The sequence below is a fragment of the Notechis scutatus genome, chromosome Z (assembly GCF_049901735.1).
Source record: "Notechis scutatus isolate UNSWTSFEM ecotype Mainland chromosome Z, rNotScu1.2, whole genome shotgun sequence".
NCBI classification, from domain to species: domain Eukaryota; kingdom Metazoa; phylum Chordata; class Lepidosauria; order Squamata; family Elapidae; genus Notechis; species Notechis scutatus.
Genome location: NC_142025.1, coordinates 4,894,584 through 4,909,554, shown reverse-complemented (window position 1 = coordinate 4,909,554; position 14,971 = coordinate 4,894,584). Strand labels below are relative to the sequence as shown.

At 42.6% G+C, this 14,971-nt stretch overlaps 1 protein-coding gene across 3 annotated transcripts in view; it reads right to left on the bottom strand.

Annotated features, from left to right (window-relative positions):
• The window catches only part of DLEC1 (DLEC1 cilia and flagella associated protein), a 64,173-nt gene that overhangs the window by 10,807 nt on the left and 38,395 nt on the right, over positions 1-14,971 (bottom strand). For 2 of the 3 annotated variants that reach the window (XM_087946952.1, XM_087946953.1), the window contains exons 24-32: positions 14,511-14,693; positions 12,676-12,737; positions 12,345-12,496; positions 10,908-11,017; positions 10,050-10,120; positions 5,453-5,652; positions 3,455-3,604; positions 1,633-1,755; positions 207-301 (exon numbers count right to left, since the gene is read on the bottom strand). In XM_087946952.1, coding sequence (XP_087803078.1) covers positions 207-301; positions 1,633-1,755; positions 3,455-3,604; positions 5,453-5,652; positions 10,050-10,120; positions 10,908-11,017; positions 12,345-12,496; positions 12,676-12,737; positions 14,511-14,693 — 1,146 coding nt within the window. The remainder of the gene's footprint in view (positions 1-206; positions 302-1,632; positions 1,756-3,454; positions 3,605-5,452; positions 5,653-10,049; positions 10,121-10,907; positions 11,018-12,344; positions 12,497-12,675; positions 12,738-14,510; positions 14,694-14,971) is intronic. The other variant, XM_087946954.1, reaches the window with a different exon arrangement.

The window sequence follows — 14,971 nt, the reverse complement described above, 5'->3', positions numbered from 1 at the left end:
TGCACGTGAGGGGAGTCACACGTGCATGCACAGGGGGCGTGGGGGGCCCAGCACGCATTGCCTTATGGGAGCTGGCATACCAGCGCATTAGCCACCACTGTTATAAAGTAACAAAGGGAGGATACAGATCTAATAGATAAATAAAATAAATAAGACGCACAGGAGTATTTCGGAACAGGCCCCATTCACACCCAGTATTGGCTTACAAAGCAGGCTTGACGAATGCTTGCAAATCAATCCTCAGAGGGGCAAGCGAATGTCCATCTTCACGAGTTACTTTCCCAGGGACTTTCCGGATAACCTGAGTGAGGGGAAAAGTCAAAAGGGATGAAATTAGATTGGGTAGGGCAATGTTTCACTTTCGGTTCATGCAATTTACTTCAATAACTTCAGCATCTAAATACTATTGTTCTACTGCTCTCCTTGACTTGTGACATTGCTAAGCGAGACAGTTGTTAAGTGAATGTTGTCCCAATTCTACGACCTCCCTTGTCACAGTTGCTAAGTAAATCCCTGGAGCTGTTGAGTTAGTAAGCCAGTTGTAAGATGGGCAGCCATATACATTTGGTTCTTAAATAAATAAATCCTGCCAACTGACAGTAAAAGGCTGAGCGATGGAGTTTATAGTTAGGAAGGAATTATAGTTAGGAAGAAAGAGGGCGAGAAGTGACTCCCCCAGATTCTAGACTGGATCCTGATCAGTGATGGGATTCAAAAAATTTACTACCGGTTCTGTGGGCATGGCTTGGTGGGTGTGGCAGGGAAAGGATATTGCAAAATCCCCACTCCCTCCCCACCCCGCTAACCTGCTTTCCAGCTCCATTCTCCTGTGCGGGGCAACCAAAGAAGACCCAGCCAATCAGCTGGGACTCGGGAGGCGGAGAATAGATGGGGGTGGGTCCAATCAGAGGCGGTATTTGCCGGTTCTCCGAACTACTCAAAATTTCCGCTACCGGTTCCCCAGAACTGGTCAGAACCGGCTGAATACCCACCTCTGGTCCTGATCAAGGCACAGGTGATTCAGGTGAAAAAAATAGAATAAAAAACTCTTCCCCTCTGCTCTTCCACCACTGCTGTCCTGAAAATGCTTCATAAATGGTTAATAAGCCCTAGTGGGCTCTTCTGTGGGACAGAGAGGGAAACTCATCCAAGGGAGGTACAGATATATTGTACATCACCACCCACAAAAATTTTTTTTATTTATTTTATTCATTTTATTTGGTTTGTCCATCGCTTACAAGATAATAGGTATAAGTATAGACATAGTCATGAATACATGAAATGGGTACATATAAGAAAAATAAAAAGAAACAATAGGACAGGGACGGTAGGCACATTGGTGCGCTTATGCACGCCCCCTACAGACCTCTTAGGAAAGGGGTGAGGTCAATAGTAGACAGTCTAAGGTTAAAGTTTTGGGGGTTTGGGGAGGAAACCACAGAGTCAGGTAGAGTATTCCAGAATATTCCAAAATAAGGGTTCCAAAATAAGACTGCCTGATTTTTAAGGCTCAGTATCACGGCTTACTCATTCTTCAGAAAGGCCTGATTCGCTAGAGAGCAAATGGGAAGCAAACGAAGGAAAAGGAGTGGGGTGGGAGGAAAGAATGCAGATGAACCTTGCTTTACCTACCTCTCTGTCCAGACTCATGAAGCCGAGTGCAAAACCTTCACATTCGAACTTATGGATGATTTCTGGGAGCATCAGAGGAGTAAAGGAGATGTGAATGGCAGCAGAGCCACCTGCAGGGAGAACCTGGAAAACAACCATCGAATCAAAGGGATAGCTGGATTGAAGGAAGACTGACAGCCACTAGATCCGTGTTCTCAGCTTTGGCAAAATTTTAAGATGAGTGGACTTCAACTCCCAAAACTCCCCAGCAGGCATGCTGAACTAGCCTGCAGATTTTGCACCAGCATCAAAAGATAACAGAGATAGAAAACTTTCATTGCTTTTGATAATCTAGTGTAGGGATGTCAAACTGGCGGCCCTTGGGCCTGATGCGTCACGCACAGGCCACGCCTACCCCAGTTCTGTGAAGGGGGTCACGATACTTCTCGTGACGGCAACATGACACCCCCAGTTTGACACCCGGGATCTAGTGCATCTCCCAGAATTCCCCAGTCAACCTAACTTTCCTTTTTTAGCTAGGGAATTCTGGGACTTGAAGTCCACCCATCTTAAAACTGCCGTGGTGGAGAAAGTACTCCTCTACCCAAATTTGGTAGATAGTTGGTTGGCCAAAACTCAGAAAGATTCTACAATTTGCAAACTCTTCTGAATTTTTAGTTAGTCGGAAGATGTGCTACCAGATTTTTTTTTTTTAATTGAAATCTGGGGAACTGGCAGGAAACTGAGGGTCACACCTCTCCGTGGGACCCTCAGGAGACAAAATAGGAAGGTGGACGTAGCAGAGTGAAAAGAACATTTTCTCCTTGCTAAGCTGTTGACATTTTCAGTCTTCCAACTCCCTCCATACCATTTCCTACCTAGAGGGATCTAGGACAACCCGCCATGGCCAGCTCGCTGCAGCCAACTCACCGCGAGACAAGAGTTACACTAATATCAAAGAAATGGTGGAAAAGAATCATTAAAGAAAGGATGCCATAGGAGGGGCAATGTTCTGTCCTAGGCCTCCCCAAAAAGCACTGAGGCAATTCTGAGTCCCAGCAAAAACCTATTTTGTTACATTTATGTGAATTTATTTCATTCACAGTCAGCCAACGGCTTGGCAAACAGTCTTGCAAAGGTATACTAATTAGCTCAGACCTTTATCAATCCTGGAACGCTGCCCAGTAAAATTCCACACTCAGTGCTGATAGGGAAGGACTGGGTTATACAGACAAATCTTCACGAGGCTAGAACGAACAGACAAACAAGCAAGTTGTTTCCTGTAAAAGCCCCCTCCCCTTTTTCTCCTCCTTTAATCCTGATGGCAGGGGCCTGATGGTCATCGTCCACCTGTGGCCTTACTCTCATGTTGACCCTGAGTTAATTGGGCCTTCCTTTTGGCAGCTCTGTGCTGGGAATCGGTTCCAGAAGCTCCCCCATCTCACTGCTATCCGAGCCCGAAGGCAGCTGATGACTGCCAGCCTGCCCTGGCCCAATTTCTGCCTCTGACGCAGAGCCCTCATCTGAGCCATCCTCAGCCTCCAGGGCTGGCCCGGGTTCCTCCCCAACCTCTTCCTACTGTCTGACTTTGGTGCCAGCTCCACCAGCCGCCGGCCGGCCACAACAGGCAGAATAAAATGTGATGACAAAAATTAAAATGTTTTTTAATTATTTAAATAATTAGATTAATTGTAGAATTTTCCCATCTCACCATTCATCACAGCAACTTGGCTGTGATGAGTTGTCCTTTGGTGAGTTGTCCCACAGCCAATTGGCCGTGGCGAGTTCTTCCATTCCATACCTCCCATTCCGTGCCAACTGGGCTAAGGGAGCTGCAACTTACGATCTGTTTGGGAGTAATGCAGAAAGGGTAATCCGAAGGTTCACCCTCGTGAGGTCGAAGGACTACGGAGACTATTGGCTTGAACGTCAGTGGTTCCCAGAGGGAATCATCAGAACTTCCTTCATCAACCTCAAATAGTGTCTCCAGACTCTACAGTGAAAGTGGGGAAGAAGTAAAAAAAAAAAAATCCTGCTAAGACTGGTACTTGATTCAATAGAAACAGGGGCAAAGGTTTGTTGTATAAATACAAGTGTGCACTATATTTTGAAGAGGTGGCTCAGCATAATTGCTGGGAATCTCTGCTGGAAAAGGTATGGACGTAATTTAAATGGATAAAATTTTGCTTTTTGAACATCACAATCACAGTGGGAATATTAGGAAGCAAAGCTCAGCCCTGAATGTGGAAACAGTTTTTCAACTTTGTATTGTACGTCAAGTAGAGAAACCAGTCTTCCAACCTTCTATTCCCAACTGGAAGCTGCTATAAAAAGCCCTCCAAAGGCTCTTAGTAAATCATGTCTAGGGACCGACCCTCTTACATTTGCCCATCCTTAGATCCTCTGTCTACTGATCCAGCTGCACAGTGATTCCCCAGCCTCGACTGGCCAGAATGGAACAAGCAATGTCCGTATATTGTCTTTTAAGGCAGGGGTCTCCAACCTTGGCAACTTTAAGACTTGTGGACTGGACTCAGCATCTGGCTGAGGAATTCTGGGAGTTGAAGTCCACAAATCTTAAAGTTGCCAAGTTTGGAAACCCCTGTTTTAAGGGACAAAAAAGCAAATCGTGTTAATTCCTTTCATTGCTGCAATGGCACCAACAGTAAGGATTAAAATCTTCTGTTATAATGCAAGAGTGGAGCAGTGATTTTCAACTTTGACAGCTTTAAGATGGGCAGACATCAATTCCCAGCATGCTGACTGGGGAATTCTGGGAGTTGACATGCACCCGTCTTAAATTTGTCAAGGATAAGAAACACCACACTTGAGGTTCTATGGGGTACAAATGGCTTTTCTGCTCGTCACATCATTTGACAGAAAAGAACTTGATATAGACAAGAAAAACAACAAGAGGGGAAGCTCTCCGGTGTGTTATTCTTTTATCGGCTGCTGATGAATTATGGCATTCTCAGTTGCAAAGGCAACTGAGAATGAAGGAAATATGGCAAAGAAAGTTCTGCTCTCACTTGGAAGGGAAATCAGCTGATTTAGAATGGAACAGAGCAGAACAGAATACTAGAGTCGGAAGAGACCTTGGAAGTCCAACCTCCTGCTAGGGCAGGAAACTCTATTCCATTTCAGACAAATGGTTATGCAATCTCTTCTTAAAAGCCTCCACCCACAACTTCTGAAGGCAAGCGGTTGCACTAACTATTTCTCACCGCCAGGAAATTCTTCCTTATTTCTAGCTTGCTTCTCTCCTTGATTAGTTTCCACCCATGGATTCTTGTCCTGCCTTCAGGTGCTTTGGAGAATAGCTTGGCTCCCTCTTCTTTGGAGCTACCCTTGATATCTTGGAAGACTGCTATGTGTCTCCCCTAGTCCTTCTTTTCATTAGACTAGACATACCCAGTTCCTTCATATGATTTAGCCTCCAGTCCCCTAATCAGCTTTGCTGTTCTTCTCTGCACTCTTTCTAGAGTCTCAGTCTAGAGTCCTTATTTAAATAAAGGCAATCCCATGGCTTGTAGTGGTTCCAAAAATTCTGTTTTTAGACAAGGTAAATCTGTACATTCAAAGTGACCTGCAAAATCACTAGGAGGAATGTTGGTTTATTTGTCTTAGCTGTTAAAAATAGCAAAAATCAACCTGACTAAAAGCCCAAATTATTTTTCTCCCTAGTCTTACTATACCCCAAGAAGAAGAGAAGAGAATTGTAAATGTCTTGCTGACTGTAGTAGTATTGAAGAAATGCCATGTATTCTAAGAAAACCTTATTTTGGAGAAATCCTTTTAAAAGGGAGGAAAATGACACTTTTTAAACAGTCTACGTACTAACCGTGTTCTCCTTGGTTGCTGACCAGGTAGAGTCGGAAGTGAAAGATATATTCTTAGAGGATGTGTCTGACTCCCATAGGACATTGATCTCATTGCCATCGGGGTCCTTGATGGGAAATGGTGTGCCATAAAACACCAACAGATCAATCAATTTGTCATCGTCTTTATCTTGGTTGTAACTTTCCCAGTCCATTCGGATCTCTGAATTGAAGAAGGGAGGAAAAGTTGAAATCAAAATCAGGGTGGCTAAAGATTTGCAGCTAAGTATGGGGTTGACCACAACCTCAGAGGATCATGGGCTAAAACAGCGTTTCTAAAATGTGGCAACTTTTAAGCTGAAGTGTGGACTTCAGCTCCCAGAATCTCCTAGCCCGTTGGGTTAAAACCTAGTTATGAATACATGGATACATATAAGAATTTTTAAAAAAAATAATAAAAGAAACAATAGGATAGGGACAGTAGGCACGATTGGTGCGCTTATGCACGCCCCCTACAGGCCCCTTAGGAAGGGGGTGAGGTCAATAGTAGACAGTCTAAGGTTAAAGTTTTTGGGGTTTGGGGAAGGAACCACAGTCAGGTAGAGTATTCCAGACATTGACCACTCTGTGCTGAAGTCGTATTTCTTGCAATCAAGTTTGGTGCGATTAACCTTGAGTTTGTATCTATTGTTTGCTCTTGTGTTGTTATGGTTGAAGCTGAAGTACTCATTGACAAGGTAGGATATTGCAATATATGATTTTATATACTATACTTAGATCAGACCGAAGGCGGCGTACTTCTAGGTTTTCTAGGTCTAGAATTTCAAGTCTGATGACATAAGGTATTCTGCAACGAGTAGAGGAGTGGAGAACTCTTCTTGTGAAATATTTCTGGACTTTCTCAGCTGTCTTAATATCAGATACATAATGTGGGTTCCAGACTGATGAGCTGTATTCGAGTATTGGTCTAGCAAATGTTTTGTATGCTCTAGTTAGTAGTGTAGTATTACCAGAGAAAAAGCTATGTAAGATTAGGTTAACAACTCTTAATGCCTTTTTGGCTATGTAGTTACAGTGGGCTCTAGCACTTCGATCATTAGAGATGAGTATTCCAAGATCCTTGACAGAGTTTGGATCATCAACAAGGTCTTGACTATTCAGCCTGTATTTTATTTTCTGATTTGTTTTGCCAATATGTAGGATAAAGCATTTATTTGTTGAGATTTGAAGTTGCCATTTGTTTGACCATTCTGATACATAGTCAAGGTCTTTTTGAAGGGTAGCAGTATAGTCTGTGGTGTTGAATAGCTTTACATCATCGGCGAAGAGAACGCGGTTGCTCTTAATATGATCACAAAGGTCATTCATGTCGAGTATGAAGAGAGTTGGTCCTAAAACATTGCCTTGGGGGACACCACTGTTGACAGGTACAGAATTTGATAGGACGCTCCCAATTTTGACCATTTGTTGTCTGTTTGACAGGAATGCTTCTATCCAGTTATGCAGGTGTCCAGAGATACCATAAGATTTTAGTTTTAGGAGTAATTTGTCGTGTACCACTGAATCAAAGGCTTTACAGAAGTCTATGTAGATTGCATCTATTGCTTTGCCCTGATCGAGTTGTGTAGTCCATATGTTTTTGCAGGGTAAGAGTTGCAGATTACAGGATAGTTTTTTCTGAAACCAAATTGTTTATTAGAGAGTAGGTTGTTTGTCTCTAAGTGGGGGATAATGGATTGGTTAATAATTGATTCCATGACTTTACAGGTAATGCAGCATAAGGAGATTGATCTGTAATTTTCGACTAGGCTGGGGTCTCCCTTTTTGAAGATGGGGATGACCATGGCTTGTGACCATAGTTTTGGCAAGTAGCTGGTCCTGAAAGATTTTTCAAAGATTATGCTTAGAGGTTTGGCTATGGCAGTGGATAGCTTTTTTAAGAAGTAGGCACATATTCCGTCCGGTCCAATAGATAGAGATGGTTTTAGATTGCGTAGTGCTTTTTTAACATTGTCTTCTGTAAAATCGATATGTATTAGATCATTGTAGTTGTCTGTGGTTCGACAAGGAAATACTGGGCATGGTCCATTGCTGTTTACAAATACTGAGCCAAAGAATGTGTTAAAGAGGTTGGCTTTAATAGTGTCGTCGCTGCAGTCTTTACCATTAGGTCCTTTCAGGGGTGGGATGGACCTTGAGTCTTTTAGTTTGTTGTTTACAAAATTGTAGAAAGTGCAGGGGGAATTGGTGCGTAGAAGGTTTTCTTCTTGTTTAATGTGATAATTGGTGCATTCGGTTTTTATCTGGTGGCATAAATTTTTGTATCGGTTTTTGAAGTTGGCAATGTGACCAGATTTCTTTTTCCACCAAAGTGATTTCTTTTTGGATTGAAGCTTCCTTATTTTTATGGGTAATTTGTTTTTTCTGGTTTTGGGAGTTGTTAATGGTACATATAGTTTGACGACTCTTTTGACTTCAAGTAAAAATATGTTGTAATGGTCTTCTACAGTATTGCATCCAGTGAATAGAAATTGCCAATCAAGGGTTGAGAGATCGTTGTTTATAAGATCATAGTTGCCTTTTTTGAAGTTATAATTGGGGATTCCATCATTGTGATGATTTTTGTGTGGACGTATGTTGAGACAAAAGTCGATCATGTTGTGGTCACTGTTGGAAAAGAGTTCTTTAATTTGTATTCCGTAAATTGAATTCAAACTATTGCAGAAGATGAGATCGAGGCAGTTGTTAAATCTAGTGTTGTTGGTTACTCGTTGTTCTAGTCCCAGATTTGTTACTGCATTGTAGAAGGTTGCATGTGTGAGTTCAGTTGTACATTCGTTAAGGGTCCAGTTAATATGAGGTAAATTGAAGTCACCAAGAAAGATAAAAGCGTGTGGGCAAGATGCTGCCCATGTTAATAGTGTATTTAGCTTGTTTGCATGTTCAATGTCATAATCAGGTGCTCTGTAACATAGTAAGAATTGAAATGTGATATTTAAGGACAGTTCACAGACGATGGTCTCAGGAATAGCAAACTTCTGGGTAACTTGGATTTTTTTTAGATGTAGGGACTTTTTATAGAAGATAGCAACACCACCACCTCTACGGATTTCACGATTTGATCGGTAAACATGATAGTCTATTACTGTGGTAATGGAATCAGGGAGAGAGGCGTTGAGCCATGTTTCACAGACAAACGTAATGCCAAATTTAGCTGTAGTTAGTAAGAGGAGAAATTCAGGTATTTTATTTACAAGGCTTCTTGCATTGAGTAGCTTGCATTTAAGGCCAATTGTGGTTGGAATAGAGGTAGTTAGGGGCGGGCGTGCCTAGTTTTGAGTGATATTGGATGGGGTGGAGTTGGATGCAGAGTTGTGGGTTGTGTGACTTTCTTTTGATGCAATCAGCTCGATAGTCAATGTATAGATCCTTTTCTCCATTGTCTAGACGGTTTTTGAGTTCTGTGCGGAGTTCACGGGAGTGGTTTCTCTGCAGTATGGATAACTCTGGTCTTGAGCGAAGATTTTTGTGGTTGGGATTGGTTTTTGCAATAGTGTTTATTGTATGAATGAATATGCATTTGCTGGACTCATTTTTGCATACAACCCTACAAAATGTTGGGGCCATAGAGCCGTCATTGTATTTGTACCCAGGGCCATCTCTGGTTATTTCAATGATGTCTTCAGGAGAGATGTTTGTTGTATTAGAGTTGCTTATGATATTGTGAACTTTGGTGATGTCGTCTGATTCGTTGGTGTCTTTGAGACCAAATAAGATGGCAGTTTGTTCAAAAATTCTCATCCTCAGGACTGGGTTTGAATGTTGCTTGGAGAAAATTTCAAAATCCGAGAATATTTGGGGGCAAGGAGGAGACAAGGAGAGACCTATTCTTAGGTGGTTTCTAAACTTGGAAAAACCTTGATCCGAGGTGGGCTGCTGCCAGTTTGCACTGGTTGAGGCGAAGTGATAGTTAAGATTCTGTGCAGTTTGGCCAACTAGCAAATCCCACCACTGGCTGGCCCCACCTCCACTCGTTTTTCAGCTTCTTTTTTGTGCTGTTTTCAGGCCACTTTTTGGCCAATTTCGGACCAAAAACTGCTCAAAAAACAGCCTGAAAATGTCCCAAAAACTCTTGAAAATGGCCCGAAAAAAGGTGTGGTCTTTGGCCATTTTTTGAGCCCCTTTTGGCTATGTTTTTGGCTATTTTGGGGGCATTTTTTGCCAAAAAATGGTCCAAAAATGGCCTGAAAATGGCTCAAAACCAGCCTGAAAACCAGCTTGAAAATGCCCCCAAAACGGCATGAAAACAGCTGAAAAACAGCCCAGAAAACCACCCCAAAACAGCCAAAAAAATAGACTGAAAAGCGGGGCCAGCTAGTGGGGGATTAGCTCCAACTGACTTAATCCTACCTTTGCCTGGCGAGCGGCCAGGAGGCAGGGCTGGGTGTGATGAGTGAGATCACCCACCCAGTCACATGACCAACCAGCCATGCCTACCTAGCCAGAGAACTGGTTGTTAAAAAATTTGCAGCCCATCACCTATCTTCACCCTTCATTTTCCTGGTGGGGGGCCTTGCCTTTTCTTGGTGGGAAATGATACTGGCCAGTACAAACACTTACCAAAGGGAGTGGGGTTATTGAGACGGATGTACCGTGAGACGGTGTCTCCTCCAGAGATATGGGCTCCAAACCTGGGAAGAAAATAAGGAAAATGAGGATAGCTGAAATAACCATGATTATTAAGGGAATGATAATTATTTAATTAGTCGGAACAATGTTGTAGAAAAATGGAATGGGGAAAATATATTTCCCAGGAACCCTCCTGCTAATCAACCGAGCCAGAAGCTTACAGGAATTTTCTGGAGGAATGCAAAACTATTTGACCAGAATAAGGATATTTGTTTATTTATTTATTTGTATTCCATAGTTATTGTTTTTACAAATAACTCAAGGCAGCAAACATATCCAGCACACCTTCCTCCTCTTATTTTTCTCACAACAATAACCTTGCGAGTAGGTTGGGCATGACTGGCCCAACGTGCCAGAGGTGGGACTAGAATTCACGGTCTCCTGGTGTCTGGCTTTCATGCCCAAGGTGGGACTAGAATTCACGGTCTCCTGCTTTCTAGCCTGGCTAGAACTACTAGACGGGGGAACGGAAACACAAGACAGAGCTGGATAAAAACAAGCATTGGTCTTTCAGACAGAAGTTCTGGGAGATTCAAAATCAATCAGCTTCATCCCCATCTCTTGCAAAAGACCTAGGCCACAGCCTTAAGGCTGCCATTGGGTCAGTCCTCCAGCATGAAAGAGAAAGAAAAGGGGGCTCCGTGGCCCAGGAGAGCTGTGGCCAGGTCAGGACTGTGTCCCAAAGAGAAAAATACAAGTTCATGCTGGTCTAGCTACAGCTCTCTGAAATCCCTACTGCCTTGTAACTGAGAGTTCCCAGTAGCCTCGTTAAAAGTTTCGGGCATCTACCTGAGGGTGGGTATTGCCACGGGATGGCTTGGTCCAGTCATCTGCAGGAAGATGGGGCAGCCTTTCACAGACATTTCTATGGGGATCACCTTCAGCTCTGATTCACCCACCTGCACAAAAAAGAGTAATTTTTATATCCAACTCATTTCAACCCTGGGCTATAAAAAAATTTAAGGTTGTTTTCAAGCGGTACTACAAAGTACCGCTTTGTAAAACCTTGGTTAAGGCCACACCTGGAATATGGCATCCAGTTTTGGTCACTACGTTACAAACAAGATGTTGAGACTTTGGAAAAAGTGCAGAGAAGAGTAACTAAGATGATTAAAGGCCTAGCTAGAGACTAAAACATAGACTAAAAAAGAACTTTTCTTTTTTTAAGAATATAGTGTGTATTTTAAGAATGTACCAAGCAGAATCCGAATGGAAGTTATGCATTATATTGAATTGTATAACTTTAGGGTATATATTGAAGCCTAAATAAGAGTTGAATGGATAAACTTAAAAGATATAAAGGCGTCATATTCCAATCAGTAACTGCAGGAGAAATTTTGTTTAATGAGAAAAGATAATAGATAATTGAAACAGGACAGACAAAAAATATAAATACAATGATTTGAATTGAGATGAGATAATTAAAATAAAATTGAGGGGAGAAGCTATGCAGAAAATGTAAAATAGTAATAAGATATGGAATAAAATATAAAAATGAGCATGAACCTGAATTTGTGTCTGTACGAAGAAATGTAACCTGGGATTACGCTACTTTCAAAAAAGATGTTTTATTTGTATTTTTTTTCTCTTTGTGAAAACTCAAATAAAATTTACAAAAGAAAAAAAAACATATGAAGAACTGTTGCAGGAATTGGGTATGGCCAGTCTAGAGAAAAGAAGCACTAGGGGAGTGATATGATAGCAGTCTTCCAATATTTGAGGGGCTGCCACAAAGAAGACGGAGTCTAATTATTTTCCAAAGCACCAGAAGGCAAGACAAGAAGCAATGGATGGAAACTAATTAAGGAGAGAAGCAACCTGGAATTCAGGAGAAACTTCCTAACAATGAGGACAATTAACCAGTGGAATGACTTGCCTCCAGAAGTCATGGGTGCTTCATCCCTGGAGGCATTTAAGAAGAGACTGGACAGCCACTTGTCTGAAATCGTATAGGGTGTCCTGCTTGAGCAGAGGGTTGGACTAGAAGACCTCCAAGGACAGCTCTATTGTGAACGTGAAATTTGAAGATATTCTCCTTTATTATACCCAACTGATTCTAAAGAAGGGGGTGCTTTGGAGAATAGTTCTTACCAGGTGTTGGTGAATGCTAGCATGCCATTCAAAAAATTATGGCGTGTCACCTTTGAAACACATGTCGTGGGTTTGTCACCAACTGCTCTGATATCAAGTCAAAGTTCCCCCAGCTGGCTCAGACAGGCTGCCTACCTTACAGATGAGAGTGTCCTTATAATGTCCCCACATATTGTTGTAGGCTGTGATTTCTACGGTAAGTTCCTGGAAAGCCTTCAGGGTTCCCTCCGACGGATGCACATGGAAAGCCGCTCCTTTCCCATGGGACAGCACAGACGCTCGGAAAGCTGGGAAAGGAGGAAAACAAAAACAGCATGTCCTTCCTGTGACAGTGCAGCTGCTGGACTTCCTGTTGTCTGAAAGGGACTGGCCGGAGTCTCTTATCCAGCTGCATTTTCCCATCAAAATAAATCTTCAGCCTCACAAACTTCCTGTCTACAAAAACACAACATTTTTTTCTTCTTACCTGACTGCTTCCTCTTTGCAAATTGTCTTGTTATCCGTCTGGTTTTTTCCACCATCATGTCCCTGGGTAGAGGAAATAGTCTCTCTGAGAACTCATAACGATACCTTGATTATCTGCAGGCTTGATGCATGCTTCAAAAATGTACTTAAAAACACTGCAGGTGTGACAACAGCTGCTTTCTTCACCTGGCAATACTGATCTGTTAGCTAAGGGACACAATGCCCTTTTCAGGATAGTGGTTCTGGGAGTCACTACAATCCACATCATCACCAAGCATAGCAGGAAGTCATTTCCCTTAAGATGGCTTTTGTAAACATTGGTTCAATAGAAGATGATAGATAGATAGATAGATAGATAGATAGATAGATAGATAGATAGATAGATAGATAGATGATAGATAGATAGATAGATAGATAGATAGATAGATAGATAGATAGATAGATAATGGATGGATGGATGGACAGATGAGAGAGATAGACTGACTGACAAACAGACCAACAGACAGACAGGCAGCCTATAGTTTCTATTGACATGAGAAGTGTCAATAGATCACTGTTTAGTTTGGGGGAAGTAGTGCCTCAGACAGAAAGTCTCTACAGAGAGTGGTGAGGACAGCCAAGAAGATTGTAGGAAGTTCTCTTCCATGTTATTTTTAGGATTCTGCTTATAAGCACTGTGTGCTTAGAGCTGGAAGCATTGTGAGAGACCCCACACACCACTTTTTGGTCTCTGTTTCTGTTGCTCTCCTCTGGGAGGAGGTTTCGAAGTATTTCTAGCTGGACTGCCAGGTTCTGTAACAGCTTTGTTCCTTAGGCCATCTGTCTGGTAAACTCACAAGATTCATTTCTCTCGCCATGTACATGTATGCATCCGAGCTAGACTGTTGTTTCTCTGTGTCATATAATGTATGTGTGTACATGCATAATTTTTTCTATCTATCTATCTATCATCTATCTATCTATCTATCTATCTATCCATCCATCCATCCATCCATCCATCCATCCATCCATCCATCCATCCATCCATCCATTCATCAGTCCGAGAGAGAGAGAGAGAGAGAGAGAGAGAGAGAGAGAGAAAAGTGTATCAACTTTTTCAAAAACCGTCTCTCTGGAGGGTCTACGACAATTTCCCACAGCCAACTCGCCATGGGACAATTCACCACAGGACAAGTGTTACACTAATATCAAAGGAATGGTGGAATAGAATCACCAAAGAAAAGATGCAAAACGAGGAATGGAATGAAATGTGAATGACAAAAATTAAAGTATTTTTAAATTTTTATTTTTAAATTGTCCCGCAGTGAGGTGTCCTGCAGCGAGGTGTCCCATTCCTATCTCTGGATACCCTAGGACAGGGGTGTCAAATTCAAGGCCTATGGACCGGATATGCCCACGGGGTGCTTAAATCTGGCCCGTGGGGCCAGCCTGGAAATAGCAAAGTACTGGCCTGCAGTGCCGCTGGCAACCAAAACGGGTCGGGGGCGGCGCACCCCATTTCAGCCTGGACAGCCTCCCAAAGCCAAAACGGGGGCACAGGGGGGCATGTGCACACACACACACACCAGTGCCCCATTTTGGCCGGCAGGGTGCTGAGGAGGAGGCCATCCATCCCGCCTCTCTCCCCCCTCCCCCAGCTGGCCCGTGGAAGAGAAATACAATGTTGAACCCGCCTCAAGAAAACACCCCCTGCCCTAGGAGGTGTTTAGAATTATTGAGGAAGTGAATATTTGTAATTATGCAGGCAGGGAAATATTTGGGCCTATGTGAAATAAGCAAGAGTTAATGGAGTTTTGCCCTCCCGCCCAAGGTTAAATGGAAGGAAACAAGACGTACCTTTCTGGATCCTCAGAAGGTTGTGGTGGGCTGCTGAAATAATCAACTTCTATGTTGAAGAGAAAAGCTGATTCAGAATGATTGGTAATGATCAGCTGACGCTTTATCACACTCTTCAAGGCCACCTCAGAGCCAAAGTTGAGTTTTAGATCGTCCGAATCCATTACATTTTGTTCCTCATCACTGCAGAACAAGAAGAATGGAGGTTAAACAAGCCACTTTCCTTTTAGAGATGAGTAGCCAGAAAGGGACAATTAAGATACCACGCCATAAAGGGCAATGAAATATTTCTTTACAGATAGTCCTCGACTTACAACTGGTTGGTTAGGGATTGTCCAAAGTTACAATGGACGTCCCCAGGCTACTTGCGAACCAGATTAGAAGTTCCGATGGCCAGTACCCCCCCTGGTCACATGATCATATTTTGCGTAGCTTGGCAACCAACCTGCATTTATGACCAT